Source organism: Oncorhynchus mykiss, chromosome 1 (assembly GCF_057628025.1).
Source record: "Oncorhynchus mykiss isolate SJ-2025 chromosome 1, ASM5762802v1, whole genome shotgun sequence".
NCBI lineage: Eukaryota > Metazoa > Chordata > Actinopteri > Salmoniformes > Salmonidae > Oncorhynchus > Oncorhynchus mykiss.
The window spans coordinates 25,826,653-25,848,002 of NC_143022.1; the positions used below are offsets into that span (position 1 = coordinate 25,826,653).

The 21,350-nt window shown below is 43.1% G+C and overlaps 2 protein-coding genes across 8 annotated transcripts in view; both read left to right on the top strand.

Annotated features, from left to right (window-relative positions):
* Positions 1 to 2,828: 2,828 nt before the first annotated feature.
* ccl4 (CCL4 protein) lies at positions 2,829 to 4,316 on the top strand. Its single transcript, NM_001124489.2, is given in 3 exon segments — positions 2,829 to 2,983; positions 3,092 to 3,212; positions 3,789 to 4,316. Coding segments are annotated over 3 exon segments (306 nt in total). The 5' UTR covers positions 2,829 to 2,913; the 3' UTR covers positions 3,904 to 4,316.
* A 1,479-nt stretch (positions 4,317 to 5,795) lies between these two features.
* The window catches only part of LOC110514277 (septin-7), a 46,084-nt gene continuing 30,529 nt past the window's right edge, over positions 5,796 to 21,350 (top strand). For 2 of the 7 annotated variants that reach the window (XM_036973736.2, XM_036973743.2), the window contains exon 1: positions 6,012 to 6,193. In XM_036973736.2, the coding sequence (XP_036829631.1) occupies positions 6,155 to 6,193 (39 nt within the window). In that variant the 5' untranslated portion in view covers positions 6,012 to 6,154. Of the gene's footprint in view, positions 5,896 to 6,011; positions 6,194 to 20,284; positions 21,327 to 21,350 lie in introns of those variants that run through there. The other 5 variants (XM_036973739.2, XM_036973764.2, XM_036973745.2 and 2 more) reach the window with 5 other exon arrangements.

The window sequence follows — 21,350 nt, forward strand, 5'->3', positions numbered from 1 at the left end:
TTGCTGCAGAATGCGGTAGTAGCCATGCTGGTTAAGTGTGCCTTGATTTCTAAATAAATAACATACTGTACAGTGTCACCAGCAAAGCACCCCCACGCCATCACACCTCCTTCTCCGTGCTTCATGTTGGGAACCACACAGATGGAGATCATCCGTTCACCTACTTTGCTTCTCACAAAGATACGGTGGTTGGATCCAAACATGTCAAATTTGGACTCATCAGACCAAAGGACAGATTTCCACCGGTCTAATGTTCATTGCTCGTGTTTCTTGGCCCAAGCAAGTCTCTTATTTTTATTGGTGTCCTTAGAAGTTGTTTCTTTGAAGCAATTTGACCATGAAGCCCTCAGTCTCCTCTGAACAGTTGATGTTGAGATGTGTCTGTTACTTGAACTATGTGAAGCATTTATTTGGGCAGCCATTTCTAAGGCTGGTAACTCTAATGAACGTATCCTCTGCATCAGAGGTAACTCTTGGTCTTTGTTTCCTGTGGAGATCCTCATGAGAGCTAGTTTCATCAAAGTGCTTGATGGTTTTTGTGACTGCACTTGAAGAAATGTTCAAAGTTCTTGACATTTTCCGCATTGATTGACCTTCATGTCTTAAAGTAAGGATGGACTGTTATTTCTCTTTTCTTATTTGAGCTGTTCTTACCATAATATGGCCTTGGTCTTTTACCAAATAGGACTATCTTCTGTATACCACCCCTACCTTGTCACAACACAACTGATTGGCTCAAATGCATTAAGAAGGAAAGGAATTCCACAAATAAAAATTTTACCAGGCACACCTGTTAACTGAAATGGATTCCAGGTGACTACCTCATGAAGCCAGTTGAGAGAATGCCAAGAGTGTGCAAAGCTGTCATCAAGGCAAATGGTGGCTACTTTGAAAAATCTCAAATCTCAAATATATTATATATTTTTTATTACTACATGATTCCATATGTGTTATTTCATAGTTTTGATGTCTTCACTAATATTCTACAATGTATAAAATAGTCAAATTAAAGAAAAACCCTTGAATGAGTAGGTGTGTCCAAACTTTTGACTGTTACTGTATATTTGATGATATTTAATTAGCTTCACTTTCTATGAAAGCTTGGTGTTACATAAGGTAATCGTGGTCAGTCACACAGCATATGGGACTTAGAAAGGAACGAAACCACTTGTGTACCAAAGAAAGAAAAGTGACAAGGAAGTTAAACCTTGTGGGTATTTTCCTCGTATGACATATACTTCTTCTTTTTAATATCAGGGGAGAGGAGAGTTCAATGTTACACTTGAATACTTTGTGAAGAACCACAAATAACTCTTCAGTGGTAGAACACTCCATTGTATGAGCTTTTTTGAAAACTCCAACGAGGGGACTCCCTATAAACATAAAGCAAAAGAATATAAACATAAAGACACACCTTTTCATTTTGGCATCTTTTACCAATCAAGGGTCAATATCCCCAAATAACATTCCTCCAAACTAGTCAATTACACATGCCTTGTAATTTGTATCTAATTTCTAGGTCTAGATTGTTCATTTGAGCTTGATGATATGCTTGATATGCCGATGAGTTAAGCAAATTGCTTGTCCAGTCAACCATAAACAGCAACTCTCATTTAGAATGGCAATATTCAATCATGAATACAGTGAATTTGTGCCAACGGCCATGATGCATTCTATACTAAAGACGTTGACATGCATGACTAGAACCACAGTTTAAAAAAAACAGTAATAGTATGACTTTTAATAAAGAGGGGAAATCACCTGCTTGGGTAAAAATGTACATACTAGAATATACTGTATGTCACAGAGCTACATGTATACAGTGCATTTGCAAAGTATTCAGGCCCCTTGACTTTTTCCACATTTTTTTACGTTACAGCCTTATACTAAAATTGATCCATATACACACACAATACCCCATTATGACGAAGCACAAACTGGGTTTTTAGACATTTTTGCAAATGTATTAAGAACAAAAAGTAATAATACCTTATTTACATAAGTATTCATGAGACATGAGACTCGAAATGATGCTCAGGTGCATCCTGTTTCCAATGATCATCCTTGAGATGTTTCTACAACTTGATTGGTCCACCTGTGGTAAATTCAATTGATTGGACATGATTTGGAAAGACACACACATGTCTATATAAGGTCCAACAGTTGACAGTGCATGCCAGAGCAAAAACCAAGCCACGAGGTCGAAAGAATTGTCCATAGAGCCCCGAGACAGGATTGTGTCGAGGCACAGATCTGGGGAAGGGTACCAAATACATTCTGGTCTGAATACTTCCTTAATGCTCTGTATGTACAGTTGCGCCCACAATTATTGGCATCCTTGATAAAGATGAACAAAAATGACTGTATAAAATAAATAACAAGATACTGAGCTATTGTACGTCACACAGCTATTTGTACAGTACATTATAGACTACGTCCAGTATATAAATCTCATGTACTAAGTCACTAAGTACAAACTCTCCTTCTCTAAGTTTCAATAACTCCAAGAATATTTTTGTTGATGAACAGATGAATAGAATCTAAAAATCCCACATGGGCTTTTCTTCATAGTGAATTCACAATCATATGTATACTTCTGATGTAAAACCCAATGCTGAAAAAGAGAAGTGAAATACAGTCACGTCATAGAAGAATCATGACACTGATGGGATGGGATGACACACACTCAAAAGCACACGACTTAAATGTTTAACAATTAGATGGGAAAAACCTGACCGAGACAATCGTTAGGGGGAGACCCTTGTCTGGGTCTCCCCCTAACTCCACCTTGATAGTATAAAGACTGGTCCTCTGTACACCACCACAACGCAGAGAATAAAGCTTGACACCTGAAGTCACAACTCTTTACTCCTCATTCACTCTCCACCCTACCTGGACCAACTCTAAGCCAGCATGTTCACCCCTCGTCTTGCTATGCTGTCTGTGCTTGTTCTGGTACTCAGTGCCATCACTTTTACCGAAGGTAAGCGACTGTAACTGTAATGTTTGTATTTTTGCTCGTATTTTTGAGTGTGTGTGTGTGTGTGTGTCCCAATCTGACCTATAAGTGTGTGTTCTGTGTGTTGTCTAGGCCTGCGTATGGCAAGCGGACCGAAGAAATGTTGTTTTACCTTTGCTGATCGTCAGATACCCAGAGGTAGAGTGGTGGGTTACACCAAGACCAGCCAGCAGTGCTCCAACCCAGCCATTCTGTGAGTAACCTTATTGTTATTTAGCTGTTACTGTCTGAGAGTGGACATGTGGCGATTAGTGCTTGAGGGTGATTTCTAAGTTAGTGTGAACCGAACACTCAAGGTACTGAAAGAATCAAAGAAAAGTGTTATGTTGTAATATTACAGGTGTCAGACAGACAGAGAGCCATTGATTCCATCATACTGCGACTGGGATAGTTATAGGACTGACAGGGAATGATTGGCATTCGTGGTCCAAATCCTCAAAGAAATCAGTGTAAGAGACCGGTCCACAAAGAGAGAGAGTGAGCTTCTTCTTTTTGGTGACTATCCCTCTGTTGTAAAAACCCAGAATGTGTTCCTCTTTCCTGTGATCAACTTTCACTACCTCACTTTCACGTCGTCATGCAGTTTCCTTTAAAAATAAGAACAAAAGTCCTCTGACATCATCATCTAAAACTAGGTTAAAAATCTAACATAGATCTAAAACAGGATGTCATAAGTCATGAGTGAGCCTAGGATGTCTTGCATGTGATTGTCCCTATGCGGTGTTGTTACTGTTATGCTGTGCTAATAACCCTGTTTTTCTATGTCCAGGTTTAAGACTCAGGCGGGGCGACAGGTGTGTGCCAGGTCCTCAGACAGATGGGTGAAGGACTACATCAACTTCCTGGACAGCAAGAAGTCTGGGGAGCAGACACCACTCCTGTAACCATGGTGATCGGACCGTCAGCTGCGTCAACATCAAAGCAAATCCTTCAGAACCTCTTTTGTACCTCTATTTCACAAGGACATGGCCAGTGATCTGCCTCAGAGAGAGCAGTCATGGTCCTGAGCCAAAACACCACCTGGATCTGGGGAAATAGATAAGCTAGATGATCTCTATATAACTGTAACACTGTGAGCAGCCTGTATACCTTTCTCTTTAGCATTTGTTGCCTGTGATCAAATGACAGAGATTGATTTGACAGAACGATTGTCAATATTTATTTTTTAAATTAAATTCGATACACACATCCGTAAAACACATAATTGTGTAGAATTTGAGTGTAGTTCCAGGTTATGTTACATTTAAGTATTCTTGATTACTGAATTGTACGTTATAGGCCTATATTCTGTTTTACTGCCTTCAATTCATTAAAATGCATGTAGACAAATAATTTGTTGCTCTCTGTTTTAATGCTTACCTGATTAAACAGGACTGTAAAACATCTCTAAACCACACTGAATATTCAGATGCACTCAATTGTGTAAGTGTGTCAAACTGTCTCAGCGTGAAGAACATGACAGTTTCACTGGCCAGCTCATTCGTAAGCTGATATATTACCTGCAAATGAACTGTAGTGGTGGATTCCTAACTATTGTATCAGTCATAGGCTCAGTGTGTGTGTGTGTGTGTGTGTGTGTGTGTGTGTGTGTCATTGCCTCATCCGCATGGCAAGCGGTACTGGAGCACCAAGTCTAGGTCCAAGAAGCTTCTTAACAGCTTCTACCCCCAAGTCATAAGACTGTAGAACAGCTAATCAAATGGCTACCCGGACTATTTGCATTGACCCCCCCCCCCCCCCCACCTACATGTACATATTTCATAAATTACCTCGACTAACCTGTACCTCCGCACATTGACCTGGTACTGGTACCCCCTGTATATAGGTATATAGCCTCATTACTCTTATTTTATTGTTGCTCATTTATGTTATTATGTTTATGTTATTTTACATAAGTTTATTTAGTAAACATTTTCTTAACTCTTATTTTTCTTAACTCTTATTGTTGGTTGAGGACTTGTAAGTAAGCATTTCACGGTAAGGTCGACACCTGTTGTATTCGGCGTATGTGACAAATACATTTTGATTGGATCCTAATGCTCTAATGCACAGCCACAAAAGAGCACAACTAGACATGCTGGTGTTCTCGAATGACCGTGTGGAATGAACTCATGGTTGTTTCTGGATTATCCTGTTGACAATATGAATGCAGGAGGCCAGGAGACCACATGTATGCGATATTGGACCTGTGATCAATGCAAATCCAATGGCACGTTTATGAGATGATGGTCTGTCCAAGACCTTCATGAAAGATTTGTAACAGATTCAAGATAAAAGGCTCGGCTTACCACAATGCAGTTCGTAGACCAACTGAAAAAGAAGATTCCCAGTGTTTGTGATGCTAGTTGTTTGGTGCGACGCAGACAGGGTGGCGTGAGTGGTGAAAAAGAAGAGTCATTGTCTGTTCTTTTGAGTTTTGATCAAACCAAATCCAATTGTATTGGTCACATACACATGTTTAGCAGATGTTTTGTGGATGTAGGGAAATGCAATAATATTGATGTTGAGTCTTTGCCCGACAAAATTATGTTAGTATATATAAGTTATCCTGTATGATCTTTTGTGCCGAAGACATTACATTGTTACAGTGAGATGTGTGCAGAAGGGCATGAGACAAAGGAATGTGTAAGTATAAAGGAGTTGTACTCCAGTATAGTAGGTGGCAGTAACGTAACATACATTGGATGCCAACCGCCGTTAAACCTCATCGAATAAGAATGCAGTTCGTATTAAGAACCAATAGAATTCGGTAGTCCGTCGAATCTGATGTGACATCACAATTTCAGCTGTCTCTAGCCAATAGGCATATACAGTAGTTCCAAAGGAGGAGACAATCGCCTTTCGAGATTGCAACACGAACATTTCCCACTTGTGCGGTTTGTCTACGGTCTATTCTACTAGTCGTCGTAACCTATTTTGATAGTCTACCACCAACCCAATTTCATTCATTTGGGCCCGTTGAGAGGCACAAGGGTTCTGTTGCTACTAGTAGGCTACATACAAACGTTGCGTTGCAGGAAGAGAACGGCTCTTTTTTTAAAGCAGTGTCTCTTCACGCTTTTGTTCCGTGTATAAAAAAAAATGTATGTCTGATCTATTCGTCTCTAGGGTGGGTGGTGTCACAGTAGTACTACAATGATCGAACGACCAGAATCTGCAGTTGCCAGCATTGCAGTAAGTGTTATTCTTATCACATCAAATCAATGATATTTTCTCTCGTGTGAACTGGACACACATTTTCATTAATTAATTGAAACCAATACTATGAATGCATCCCATGTTGTCTTATCCAACGTTAAAACCCCATGATCGATTAGGAGAAAGAGGAATGTAACCGAAAATTAGGATTTATTTCATAGCTCTTGGTCTGAGTAGGTTTGTTCGACTCCATTCTCCCTTATTCACTAGAAAACCAGCCTCTGGCAACGGAAGACTACGCATGAACGTTCTATTATAGGCCTTGCCTTAGGTTTGAGCATCTCGACTGCTACTCCGCTTTGTTGTACCAATTTACGTTGTGTTATTACGCGTTGTATCATTGTATTACGCAGCATACATTGTATAGATATTTTGTCTTTATTATAAAGGTAACAATTGTAACCTGCTCTTGCGAAGTGCACCGGTCGCTTTAAAATCGGCTCACGCACCGACCGATCAAATTGAATAGTGCCAATGACATCCCACGTCCAGTCGTGGAAAGGCATGGACATGCATGCATAATAACGCTTTGGAGAGACTCACCCTAACATTGCGAATGCACTATGGAGTTTCTGAGGAAAGGCTTATGTTTCCATGCAGATATCCGAAACATCCATAGGCTATATGAATATGGCAATTTTGTATTTGCGCACGTGATGGTTATTGGATGGAGTGGAGTCTTTGATGATTTCATTCTATAGAGCTCACCAGCTTTGTAGGCCTAAAAAAGGAGTTACCTCTGGTTCATTTAGCCATATGTTTTGTTCTGAGATATCAGTCAGTTAACATGACCTTTATGAAATATGAAGCCTTTATGTGTGTGTGTGTGTGGTGGGGGGGGGGGGGGGGGGGAATAAAGATTATCTCATTAAACAAAACATAAGATCTCCTACGCCTGTGTTTACCACAAACCTTATTTTCAGCATATATACAACAACTCTTAAATTTCCCTATAGGATTTGTCCAACGAACCATGGTGTAGTTAGTTAGTGCCTACAAAAAGACGCCAGTACTATTTCTCTCTATAGGCTGTAAGTGGGTTTTGTTCAATCAAAATTTGACTAGGCCTATGTTCAGTTCAATATGCAGAAAAACAGAATTTGACAAATTTGCATTGGCAAATTTGCATTGAATTTGCATTGAATCAAATGCAGATGTCATCCAGAGGGGGTTAAAGAGCAACACATGGACTTGGACTGCCTCTTCTGAACCACATCTCTCCCTCTTCAAAAAATCACCAATAATTCTAGCTGCTACCCATCTGGTACGTGTAGGTCTGTGACAGTCATGGAATTTTGGATGACAGTTATTGGTCAGCCAAATGATCATAGTCATCATTTAAATAGCAAAAAATATATATATTTTTTAATACTAACATTTTCTCCTCTGCTCCTGACTGCATGTTTTCTCTGCTCCTGACTCCGCTCCTGACTCCGCTCCTGACTCCGCTCCTGACTGCATGTTTTCTCTGCTCCTGACTCCGCTCCTGACTGCATGTTTTCTCCGCTCCTGACTGCATGTTTTCTCCGCTCCTGACTCCGCTCCTGACTCCGCTCCTGACTCCGCTCCTGACTCCGCTCCTGACTCCGCTCCTGACTCCGCTCCTGACTCTGCTCCTGACTCTGCTCCTGACTGCATGTTTTCTCCGCTCCTGACTCTGCTCCTGACTCTGCTCCTGACTGCACGTTTTCTCTGCTCCTGACTCCGCTCCTGACTCTGCTCCTGACTCTGCTCCTGACTCTGCTCCTGACTCTGCTCCTGACTCTGCTCCTGACTCCGCTCCTGACTCCGCTCCTGACTCCGCTCCTGACTCCGCTCCTGACTCTGCTCCTGACTGCATGTTTTCTCCGCTCCTGACTCTGCTCCTGACTCTGCTCCTGACTGCACGTTTTCTCTGCTCCTGACTCCGCTCCTGACTCCGCTCCTGACTCCGCTCCTGACTCTGCTCCTGACTCTGCTCCTGACTCCGCTCCTGACTGCATGTTTTCTCCGCTCCTGACTCCGCTCCTGACTCTGCTCCTGACTCCGCTCCTGACTCTGCTCCTGACTGCATGTTTTCTCCGCTCCTGACTCTGCTCCTGACTCCGCTCCTGACTGCACGTTTTCTCCGCTCCTGACTCCGCTCCTGACTCCGCTCCTGACTCCACTCCTGACTCTGCTCCTGACTCTGCTCCTGACTCTGCTCCTGACTCTGCTCCTGACTCTGCTCCTGACTCTGCTCCTGACTCTGCTCCTGACTCTGCTCCTGACTCTGCTCCTGACTCTGCTCCTGACTCCGCTCCTGACTCTGCTCCTGACTCCGCTCCTGACTCCGCTCCTGACTCCGCTCCTGACTCCGCTCCTGACTCCGCTCCTGACTCCGCTCCTGACTCTGCTCCTGACTCTGCTCCTGACTCTGCTCCTGACTGCATGTTTTCTCCGCTCCTGACTCCACTCCTGACTCTGCTCCTGACTCTGCTCCTGACTCCGCTCCTGACTGCATGTTTTCTCCGCTCCTGACTCCGCTCCTGACTCTGCTCCTGACTCCGCTCCTGACTCTGCTCCTGACTGCATGTTTTCTCCGCTCCTGACTCTGCTCCTGACTCCGCTCCTGACTGCACGTTTTCTCCGCTCCTGACTCCGCTCCTGACTCCGCTCCTGACTCCACTCCTGACTCCGCTCCTGACTCTGCTCCTGACTCTGCTCCTGACTCTGCTCCTGACTCTGCTCCTGACTCTGCTCCTGACTCTGCTCCTGACTCTGCTCCTGACTCCGCTCCTGACTCCGCTCCTGACTCCGCTCCTGACTCCGCTCCTGACTCCGCTCCTGACTCTGCTCCTGACTCTGCTCCTGACTCTGCTCCTGACTGCATGTTTTCTCCGCTCCTGACTCCACTCCTGACTCCGCTCCTGACTCTGCTCCTGACTCCGCTCCTGAATGCACGTTTTCTCCGCTCCTGACTGCAGGGAAGGGGGCATTGCCTAGGCAACCAAAGACTTGTTTGCTACAGTTGAAGTCGGAAGTTTACATACATTTAGGTTGGAGTCATTAAAACTTGATTTTCAACCATTCCACAAATGTCTTGCTAAGAAACCATAGTTGTACATTTAAACAGCTTGGGAAATTCCCGAAAATGATGTCATGGCTTTAGAAGCTTCTGATAGGCTAATTGACATAATTTGAGTCAATTGGAGGTCTACCTGTGGGTGTATTTCAAGGCCTACATTCAAACTCAGTGCCTCTTTGCTTGACATTGTGGGAAAATCAAAAGAAATCAGCCAAGACCTCAGACAAAACATTGTAGACCTCAAGTCAGGTTTAGCCTTGGGAGCAATTTCCAAACGCCTGAAGGTACCACGTTCATCTGTACAAACAATAGTAAACACCATGGGACCATGCAGCCGTCATACCTCTCAGGAAAGATACGCGTTCTGTCTCCTAGAGATGAACGTACTTTGGTGCGAAAAGTGCAAATCAATCCCAGAACAACAGCAAAGGACCTTGTGAAAATTCTGGAGGAAACAGTACAAAACTATATTTTTCCACAGTAAAACGAGTCCTATATCGACATAACCTGAAAGGCCGTTCAGCAAGGAAGAAGCCACTGCTCCAAAACTGCCATAAAAAAAAGCCTACGGTTTGCAACTGCACATGGGGACAAAGATCTTACTTTTTGGAGAAATGTCCTCTGGTCTGATGAAACAAAAATAGAACTGTTTGGCCATAATGACCATCGTTATGTTTGGAGGAAAAAGGGGGAGGCTTGCAGAACACCATCCCAACCGTGAAGCACGGGGGTGGCAGCATCATGTTGTGGGGGTGCTTTGCTGCAGGAGGGACTGGTGCACTTCACAAAATAGATGGCATCATGAGGGAGGAAAATGTTGTGGATATATTGAATCTCAAGACATCAGTCAGGAAGTTAAAGTTGGTCGCAAATGGGTCTTCCAAATGGACAATGACCCCAAGCATACTTCCAAAGTTGTGGCAAAATGGCTTAAGGACAACAAAGTCAAGGTATTGGAGTGGCCATCACAAAGCCCTGACCTCAATCCTATAGAAAATGTGTGGGCAGAACTGAAAAAGCATGTGCGAGCAAGGAGGCCTACAAACCTGACTCAGTTACACCAGCTCTGTCAGGAGGAATGGGCCAAAATTCACCCAACTTATTGTGGGAAGCTTGTGGAAGGCTACCAGAAACGTTTGACCCAAGTTAAACAATTTAAAGGCAATGCTACCAAATACTAATTGAGTGTATGTAAGCTTCTGACGCACTGGGAATGTGATGAAAGAAATAAAAGCTGAAATAAATCACTCTACTATTATTCTGACATTTCACATTCTTCAAATGAAGTGGTGATCCTAACTGACCTAAGACAGGGAATTTTTACTAGGATTAAATGTCAGGAATTGTGAAAAACTGAGTTTAAATGTATTTGGCTAAGGTGTATGTAAACTTCCGACTTTAACTGTACATCTATACTTAATATGTTATGTTTAACTGATTCAACAACCTATTTTTTTAATTATTTGTGGTGTGGTTTTCATGTAAGCCCTTTTAGGCTTCCATCCTCACCTGCACACCATTTAAATTTTTTTAAATAAAACCGTACAGATTTTGTAAATTTTTTATCTTTCACTTTTCTTTGGAGTGAATAATCACCTTGCTTGCAAGGAGTACCACAATCTCATCACGTTGTTATATCAAATCTAATTTTATTAGTCACATGCGGCAAATACAACAGGTAGACCTTACATTGAAATGCTTACTTACGAGCCCCTAACCAACTGTGCATTTTTAACAAAAAATACAGATAAGAATACGAGATAAAAGTAACAAGTAATTTAAAGAGCTGCAGTAAAATATCAATATATACAGGGGGGTGGCGGTACAGAGTCAATGTGGAGGCTATATACAGGGGGGTGGCGGTACAGAGTCAATGTGGAGGCTATATACAGGGGGGTGGCGGTACAGAGTCAATGTGGAGGCTATATACAGGGGGGTGGCGGTACAGAGTCAATGTGGAGGCTATATACAGGGGGGTGGCGGTACAGAGTCAATGTGGAGGCTATATACAGGGGGGTGGCGGTACAGAGTCAATGTGGAGGCTATATACAGGGGTGGCGGTACAGAGTCAATGTGGAGGCTATATACAGGGGGGTGGCGGTACAGAGTCAATGTGGAGGCTATATACAGGGGGTACCAGTACAGAGTCAATGTGGAGGCTATATACAGGGGTGGCGGTACAGAGTCAATGTGGAGGCTATATACAGGGGTACCAGTACAGAGTCAATGTGGAGGCTATATACAGGGGGTACCAGTACAGAGTCAATGTGGAGGCTATATACAGGGGGTACCAGTACAGAGTCAATGTGGAGGCTATATACAGGGGTTACCAGTACAGAGTCAATGTGGAGGCTATATACAGGGGGTACCAGTACAGAGTCAATGTGGAGGCTATATACAGGGGGTACCAGTACAGAGTCAATGTGGAGGCTATATACAGGGGGTACCGGTACAGAGTCAATGTGGAGGCTATATACAGGGGGTACCAGTACAGAGTCAATGTGGAGGCTATATACAGGGGTGGCGGTACAGAGTCAATGTGGAGGCTATATACAGGGGGTACCGGTACAGAGTCAATGTGGAGGCTATATACAGGGGTGGCGGTACAGAGTCAATGTGGAGGCTATATACAGGGGGTACCAGTACAGAGTCAATGTGGAGGCTATATACAGGGGTGGCGGTACAGAGTCAATGTGGAGGCTATATACAGGGGGTACCAGTACAGAGTCAATGTGGAGGCTATATACAGGGGGTACCGGTACAGAGTCAATGTGGAGGCTATATACAGGGGGTACCAGTACAGAGTCAATGTGGAGGCTATATACAGGGGTGGCGGTACAGAGTCAATGTGGAGGCTATATACAGGGGGTACCGGTACAGAGTCAATGTGGAGGCTATATACAGGGGGTATTGGTACAGAGTCAATGTGGAGGCTATATACAGGGGGTACCGGTACAGAGTCAATGTGGAGGCTATATACAGGGGTGGCGGTACAGAGTCAATGTGGAGGCTATATACAGGGGTGGCGGTACAGAGTCAATGTGGAGGCTATATACAGGGTATTACGGTACAGAGTCAATGTGGAGGCTATATACAGGGGTGGCGGTACAGAGTCAATGTGGAGGCTATATACAGGGTGTTACGGTACAGAGTCAATGTGGAGGCTATATACAGGGTGTTACGGTACAGAGTCAATGTGGAGGCTATATACAGGGGGTGTCGGTACAGAGTCAATGTGGAGGCTATATACAGGGGTGGCGGTACAGAGTCAATGTGGAGGCTATATACAGGGGGTACCGGTACAGAGTCAATGTGGAGGCTATATACAGGGGGGTGGCGGTACAGAGTCAATGTGCGGGGGGCACTGGTTAGTTGAGGTAGTATGTACATGTAGGTATAATGAATTAAAGTGACTATGCATAGATGACAACAGAGTGTGGGAGGGGGGGGGGGGCAAATGCAAATAGTCTGGTTAGCCATTTGACTAGATGTTCAGGAGTCTTAATGGCTTGGGGGTAGAAGCTGTTTAGAAGCCTCTTAGACCTAGACGTGGGGCTCCGGTACCGCTTGCTGTGTGGTAGCAGAGAGAACAGTCTATGACCAGGGTGTCTGGAGTAGAGGCCGACCGATTATGACTTTTCAACGCCAATACCGATTTATTGGAGGACCAAAAAAAAGCAGATACCAATTATAAAATATATATTAATAAATGAAAAATATAACATTTATGACAATTACAACAATACTGAATGCACACTTATTTTAACTTCATATAATACTTTAAATAAAATCAATTTAGCCTCAAATAAATAATGAAACATGTTCAATTTGGTTTAAATAATGCAAAAACAAAGTGTTGAAAAAGAAAGTAAAAATATGTGCCATGTAAGAAAGCTAACGTTCAAGTTCCTTGCTCAGAACATGAGAACATATGAAAGCTGGTGGTTCCTTTTAACATGAGTCTTCAATATTTCCAGGTAAGAAGTTTTAGTTATTATTTGAATTATAGGACTATTTATCTCTATACCATTTGTATTTCATTAACCTTTGACTATTGGATGTTCTTATAGGCACTTTACTATTGCCAGTGTAACAGTATAGCTTCCATCCCTCTCCTCGCTCGAACCAGGAACACATCGACAGCAGCCACCCTCGAAGCAGCGTTACCCATCTCTCCACAAAAGCGGCGGCTACTCCAAATCTCAGATCGAGTGACGTTTGAAACGCTATTAGTGCGCACCCTGCTAACTAGTTGGCAATTTCACATCGGTTACACCAGCCTAATCTCGGGAGTTGATAGGCTTGAAGTCATAAACAGCTCAATGCTTGAAGCACAGCGAAGAGCTGCTGGAAAAAAATGCACGAAAGTGTTGTTTGAATGAATGCTTACGAGCCTGCTGCTGCCTACCATCGCTCAGTCAGACTGCTCTATCAAATCCTAGACTTAGTTATAACATAATAACATACAGAAATACGAGCCGTAGGTCATTAATATGGTAGAATCTGGAAACTATCATCTCGAAAACAAGACTTTTATTCTTTAAGTGAAATACGGAACCGTTCCGGGTGGCATCCATAAGTCTAAATATTCCTGTTACATTGCACAACCTTCAATGTTATGTCATAATTACGTAAAATTCTGGCAAATTAGGCGGTCCAAACTGTTGCATATACACTGACTCTGCATGCAATGAACGCAAGAAAAGTGACAGTTTCACCTGGTTAATATTGCCTGCTAACCTGGATTTCTTTTAGCTAAATATGCAGGTTTAAAAATATATACTTCTGTGTATTGATTTTAAGAAAGGCATTGATGTTTATGGTTAGGTACACATTGGAACAACGACAGTCCTTTTTCGCGAATACGCACCGCATCAATTATATGCAACGCAGGACACGCTAGATAAACTAGTAATATCACTAGTGATTATGATTGATTGTTTTTTTATAAGATCAAGTTTAATGCTAGCTAGCAACTTACCTTGGCTTACTGCATTCGTGTAACAGGCAGGCTCCTCGTGGAGTGCAATGTAATCAGGTGGTTAGACTAGTTAACTGTAAGATTGCAAGATTGAATCCCTGAGCTGACATGGTAAAAATCTGTCATTCTGCCCCTGAATAAGGCAGTTAACCCACCATTCCTAGGCCGTCATTGAAAATAAGAATGTGTTGTTAACTGACTTGCCTAGTTAAATAAAGATTAAATAACTGTGTAAAAAAAAAAAAACTTTTTAAAAAACAGCCAAATCGGTGTCAAATAATACAGATTTCCAATTGTTATGAAATCTTCAAATTTGCCCTGATTAATCGGTCGACCTCTAGTCTGGAGTCTTTTTGACAATTGTTAGGGCCTTCCTCTGACACCGCCTGGTATAGGGTTCCTGGATAACAGGAAGCTTGGCCCCAGTGATGCACTGGGCAGGACGCACTACCCTCTGTAGTGCCTTGCGGTCGGAGGCCATGCAGTTGCCATACCAGATGCAACCAGCCAAGAGGCTCTCGATGGGGCACCTGTAGAACCTTTTGAAGATCTGAGAACCCATGCCAAATCTTTTCAGTCTCCTGATGGGGAATAGGTTTTATCGTGCCCTTTTCCTGACTATCTTGGTGCGTTTGGACCATGTTGGTGATGTGGACACCAAGGAACTTGAAGCTCTCAACCTGCTCCACTGCAGCCCCGTTGATGAGAATGGGGGCGTGCTCGGTCCTCTTTTCTGTAGTCCACAATCATCTCCTTAGTCTTGATCACGTTGAGGGAGAGGTTGTTGTCCTGGCACCACAACGGCCAGGTCTCTGACCTCCTCCTTATAGGCTGTCTCGTTGTTGTCGGTGATCAGGCCTACCACTGTTGTGTCATCGGCAAATTGAATGATGGTGTTGGAGTCGTGCCTGGCCGCTGAGTCACGAGCGAACAGGGAGTACAGGAGGGGACTGAGCACGCACCCCTGAGGGGCCCCCATGTTAAGGATCAGCGTGGCGGATGTGTTGTTACCTACCCTTACCCCCTATGGCGGCCCGTCAGGAAGTCCAGGATCCAGTTGCAGAGGGAGGTGTTTAGTCCCAGGGTCCTTAGTGCTCTCAAAGCTCATCAATAAGCTATGTTAATAGGGCTAGGCGTCCCGCTAGCGGGACAACTTTTGGTGAAACTGGAGGGTGCATAATTCAAATAAGTAATCATAAAAATTATGGATTTTAAACATTTAGGTACATACACTGCTCAAAAAAATAAAGGGAGCACTTAAACAACACAATGTAACTCCAAGTCAATCACACTTCTGTGAAATCAAACTGTCCACTTAGGAAGCAACACTGATTGACAATAAATGTCACAGGCTGTTGTGCAAATGGAATAGACAACAGGTGGAAATTATAGGCAGTTAGTAACACCCCCAATAAAGGAGTGGTGCTTTCACTCTAGTGGCATGAGACTGAGTCTACAACCCACACAAGTGGCTCAGCTCATCCAGGATGGAACATCAATGCGAGCTGTGGCAAGAAGGTTTGCTGTGTCTGTCAGCGTAGTGTCCAGAGCATGGAGGCACTACCAGGAGACAGGCCAGTACATCAGGAGACGTGGAGGAGGCCGTAGGAGGGCAACAACCCAGCAGCAGGACCGCTACCTCCACCTTTGTGCAAGGAGGAGTAGGAGGAGCACTGCCAGAGCCCTGCAAAATGACCTCCAGCAGGCCACAAATGTGCATGTGTCTGCTCAAACGGTCATAAACAGACTCCATGAGGGTGGTATGAGGGCCCGACGTCCACAGGTGGGGGTTGTGCTTACAGCCCAACACCGTGCAGGACGTTTGGCATTTGCCAGAGAACACCAAGATTGGCAAATTCGCCACTGGCGCCCTGTGCTCTTCACAGATGAAAGCAGTTTCACACTGAGCACATGTGACAGACGTGACAGAGTCTGGAGACCTGAATCCAATTGAGCACATCTGGGACATCATGTCTCGCTCCATCCACCAACGCCACTTTGCACCACAGACTGTCCAGGAGTTGGCGGATGCTTTAGTCCAGGTCTGGGAGGAGATCCCTCAGGAGACCATCCGCCACCTCATCAGGAGCATGCCCAGGCGTTGTAGGGAGGTCATACAGGCACGTGGAGGCCACACACACTACTGAGCCTCATTTTGACTTGTTTTAAGGACATTACATCAAAGTTGGATCGGCCTGTAGTGTGGTTTTCCACTTTTAATTTTGAGTGTGACTCCAAATCCAGACCTCCATGGGTTGATAAATTTGATTTCCATTGATCATTTTTGTGTGATTTTATTGTCAGCACATTCAACTATGTAAAGAAAAAAGTATTTAATAAGAATATTTCATTCAGATCTAGGATGTGTTATTTTAGTGTTCCTTCATTTTTTGAGCAGTGTACAAGTGTCTTATATCAGCTTAAATTCTTGTAAATCTAACTGCCTTGTCCGATTTACAGTAGCCATTACAGTGAAAGCAGGCCATGCGATTGTTTGAGGACGGCGCCCCACATCAAAATATTTTTCCACCAGCACAGGTTTCATAAGCGATTTAAATATTCACTTACTATTTGAAAATCTTTCTCTGATTTGTTATCCAAATGTTCCCAGCTATAACATGTAGTGTCGTTTTGTTAGATAAAATCCTTCTATATATCCCAAAAAGTCAGTTTAGTTGGCGCCATCAATTTGAGTAAGCCACTCGTTCAACATGCAGAGAAAGGAATCCGAAAGTCTACCCCTAAACTTTGTTTCAACAAGTCAAAATATAGTTTCCATTTACTCCTCAGATTTCTTAAGGAAAGAAGTATGTTCAATAGGAAACCAATTTTTAGCAGGTGCATTCTGTCTTCATCGTGTGCGCATACATGCATTTCCAAGACTGTGTCCCTGTACTAAAACTGATATTTTTATTCGTTTTGGAAGTTACAAGCCTGAAACCTTGAACATCGACTGCTGACACCCTGCGGAAGCCATAGAAATTGCATCCTGGGAGCTAGAATTCAGTATGCCCCTATACTTTCCATTTGTAAGAGCATGGGCTCTCCAAAAAAAAAAAATCTGGTTGGTTTTTCTTTGGATTTTCTCCTACCATATCTATTGTGTTATATTCTCCTGCATTATTTTTACATTTTTAGAAACGTCAAAGTGTTGTCTTTCCAATGGTACCAATTTTATATTTATCCTGGCTTCAGGGCCTGAGCAACAGGCAGTTTACTTTGGGCACGTCATTCATGCAGAAATTGAGGGAAAAAAGGGTCCTAAGTTTTAAGAGTCCATGTTACCGCAGACATGGACTCAACCGCACAAATACCTGGCTGTCCCGTCTTTAGTGCAGGGTTCCGGTATAGAAGCACGCTCACTGTGGTCAGAGGACACTTTCGGTATTGCAGATTAGTTGACGGCGAGCCCAGAAAACAATTCCCATAGACGTCCCTGTAGAGAAGTCCAATTTGAACCCCCCCCCCCCCCCCCCCCCCCCCTCGTTATCACCATTGTACCAAAAATATCCATTGAATAATTCAAGTGGAGTTATTGGCTCTGTAAAGCAGATGGCAACTGCAATGAAACGGCTTATGCGGACGGGAGTAGATTACGTTGACAACAACGGTCAGCCATCTTGGAAGCTGTCTCCAGTTATTATATACCTCAGTGCTTCAGTGAGCTGTTCGTTCCACACAACAACATATAAACAATTATGATGTTGGTTTTATTTTCATGACTGTCTTCCTCCATAATCATTGGTTACATGATTATTCAGGAATTGTGCCAGCCCTAGAACTTACGCGTTACCTCCAGGTGATGAGAACGCTTAGATGGCATCACAACAACATTATGTAACCCAGCATGGGTAGGGAGCGAATATGGAAATTGCTTGGGTCATTGCATAGAAAGCACGGCTTCTACACATTGCTTGCTGTTTGGGGTTTTAGGCTGGGTTTCTGTACAGCACTTTGAGATATCAGTACGAAGGGCTATATGAATAAATTTGGTTTGGTTTAAAATCACTTACTTGCCCGCCGCCTGTACACATACTGACCTGTAAACAACAGCAAATTATACATTTCATACAATAAACGTATGTGCCCTTTTGCTTAGGCCTGTTATTTTCCACCAATGACGTGAGTAAATTGCATAACTCTTGATTGATACAGATCAATTGGGGGCTGTGGGTGATTATGCCACTGTCCCATGCTGATGCACAGACTTGATACGGGGCGGCAGGGTAGCCTAGTGGTTAGAGCTTTGGACTAGTAACCGGAAGGTTGCAAGGTTCAAATCCCCGAGCTGACAAGGTACAAATCTGTCGTTCTGCCCCTGAACAGGCAGTTAACCCACTAGGCCGTCATTGAAAATAATAATTTGTTCTTAACTGACTTGCCTTGTTAAAAAAAGGTCAAAAATATATATAATAATAATAAAAAAATACCATAAATGTCACATTTGACCTATCAGGGAAACTGAACAAGACAACCGGTACGGTATTGGCAGAGATAGATATGGGCTTTGCTATAGGGCCTATGTGATGGACAGAATAGCCTAGGCGTTTTTGTCTCTCTGGTGATCTGGTTTAATATGCCATTTCTCTTTGACATGATGTGCCCTGATTTAATGATACACACACACAGATTAAGGTAAATTCAGCACACACACAGTGTATCATAGAGCTTAACTCCAACTCCTTTCCTCAAAGGGAAATTACCTGTACACAGACACATCAGACAAATAAAATCAAATACAATTGTATTTGTCACATGCTTTGTAAATAACAGGTGAATGCTTTGAAGTGACAGTGAAATGTTTACTTACGGGCCCTTCTCAACAATGCAAAAAAAGGAAATAGTAGAAACATTTAAAAAATAATAACACAAGGCGTAAATACACAATGAGGAATGATAACATGGATATATACACAAGTTACCAGTACTGGGTTGATGTGCAGGGATATGAGGTAATTGGGCTAGATATGTACAGTACCAGTCAAAAGTTTGGACACACCTATTCATTCCAGGGTTTCTTTATTTTTTACTATTTTCTACATTGTAGAATATTAGTGAAGACATGAAAAATTATGAAATAACACATATGGAATCATGTAGTAGTCAAAAAAGTGTTAAACGAATCAAAATATATTTTTTATTTTAGTTTCTTCAAAGTAGCCACCCTTTGCCTTGATGACAGCTTTGCACACTATTGGCATGCTCTCAACCAGCTTCATGAGGTAGTCACCTGGAATGCATTTCAATTAAAAGTTAATTTGTGGAATTTCTTTACTTTTTAATGCGTTTGAGCCAATCAGTTGTTTTGTGACAAGGTAGAGGTGGTATGTAGAAGATAGCCCTATTTGGTAAAATACCAAGTCCATATTATGGCATGAACAGCTCAAATAAGGAAAGAGAAACGACAGTCTATCATTACATGAAGGTCAGTCAAGTCTCTTCAAGTGCAGTTGCAAAAACATCAAGCGCTATGATGAAACTGTCTCTCATGAGGACCAACACAGGAAAGGAAGACCCAGAGTTACCTCTGCTGCAGAGGATAAGTTCCTTTTGAATTATCAGCCTCAGAAATTGCAGCCCAAGTAAATGCTAGTAGTAAGTAACAGACACTTCTCAACATCAACTGTTCAGAGGAGACTGCATAATTCAGGCCTTCATGGTCGAATTGCTTCAAAGAAACCACTACTAAATGACACCAATAAGAGGAAGTGACTTGCTTGGGCCAAGAAACACGAGCAATGGACATTAGACCGGTGGAAATCTGTCCTTTTGTCCGATGAGTACAAATGTGAGATTTTTTGTTCCAACCGTCGTGTCTTTGAGAGACGCAGAGTAGGTGAATGGATGATCTCTGCATGTGTGGTTCCCACCGTGAAGCACCATCTGTGATGGTGTGGGGGTGCTTTGCTGGTGACACGTGATTCTGTGGTCAGTGATTTATTTAGAAATCAAGGCACAGCATGGCTACCACAGCATTTTGCAGCAATATGCCATCCCATCTGGTTTGTGTTTCGTGAGACTATAATTTGTTTTCCAACAGGACAATGACCCAACACACCTCCAGGCTGTGTAAGAGCTATTTGACCAAGAAGGAGAGCGATGGAGTGCTGCATCAGATGACCTGGCTTCCACAATCACTCGCCCTCAACCCAATTGAGATGGTTTGGGATGAGTTGGACCACAGAGTGAAGGAAAACCAGGAAAAGGAAAAGGAAAAGCAGGATTGTTGGAAAAGCATTCCAGATGAAGCTGGTTGAGAGTGTGCAAAGGGTGGCTACTTTGAATATTCTGAAACATAAAATATATTTTGATTTGTTGAATTCTTTTTCTGCTTACAACATGATTCCATATGTGTTATTTCATCGTTTTGATGTCTTCACTATTCTACAATGTAGTAAAAATAAAGAAAAACCCTTGAATGAGCAGGTGTGTCCAAACTTTTGATTGGTACTGTGCATATAACTAGGAATAAAGTGACTAGGCAACAGGATAGATAGTTAACTTTAACAGCAGCGTATGTGATGAGTCAAAAAAGTAAGTACAAACAGGGTCAAAGCAGATAGTCCCCATATATTGTTTGGGGGTAGAAGCTATTCCGGGTCCTGTTGGTTCTAGCTTGCTTGTCATGTGGTAGCAAAGACAACAGACTATGACTTGGGTGGCTGGACATACCACAAAGTGTTTGCTATCTTAGCAGCCCTATTGTTTCCTGATTCTGTAGGATAAGTGAGAGGACACATGTTTTCAGGGTGGTAGACAGTGGCCCACTGGGTTGCTGTGTAGGAGTGACTAGTGTGGCCCCTCTCTCTCTCTACCCGAGTTTTCCATTGGGACACACATGAGGGCTGTTAGCAGGGGTGAGCAGCAATCAATTGTACTTGCCTTGTGTAGCGTGCATGACAACGCGCTGGGAGAGGATGAGATTACAGCAGGCAGGGGGAGAGGGAGGAATGGAGAAATACAGTACCAGAGAGAAGGAGAACACACAACTTGGGAACGCCTTGGCTGTCATCTGGTGCGAGATCCATGGTCTCCATGATGACGTCTCTCAGATGATGGATATGATGGATATGATACAACTGGTAAATAAACAGGGGGAGCAGTTA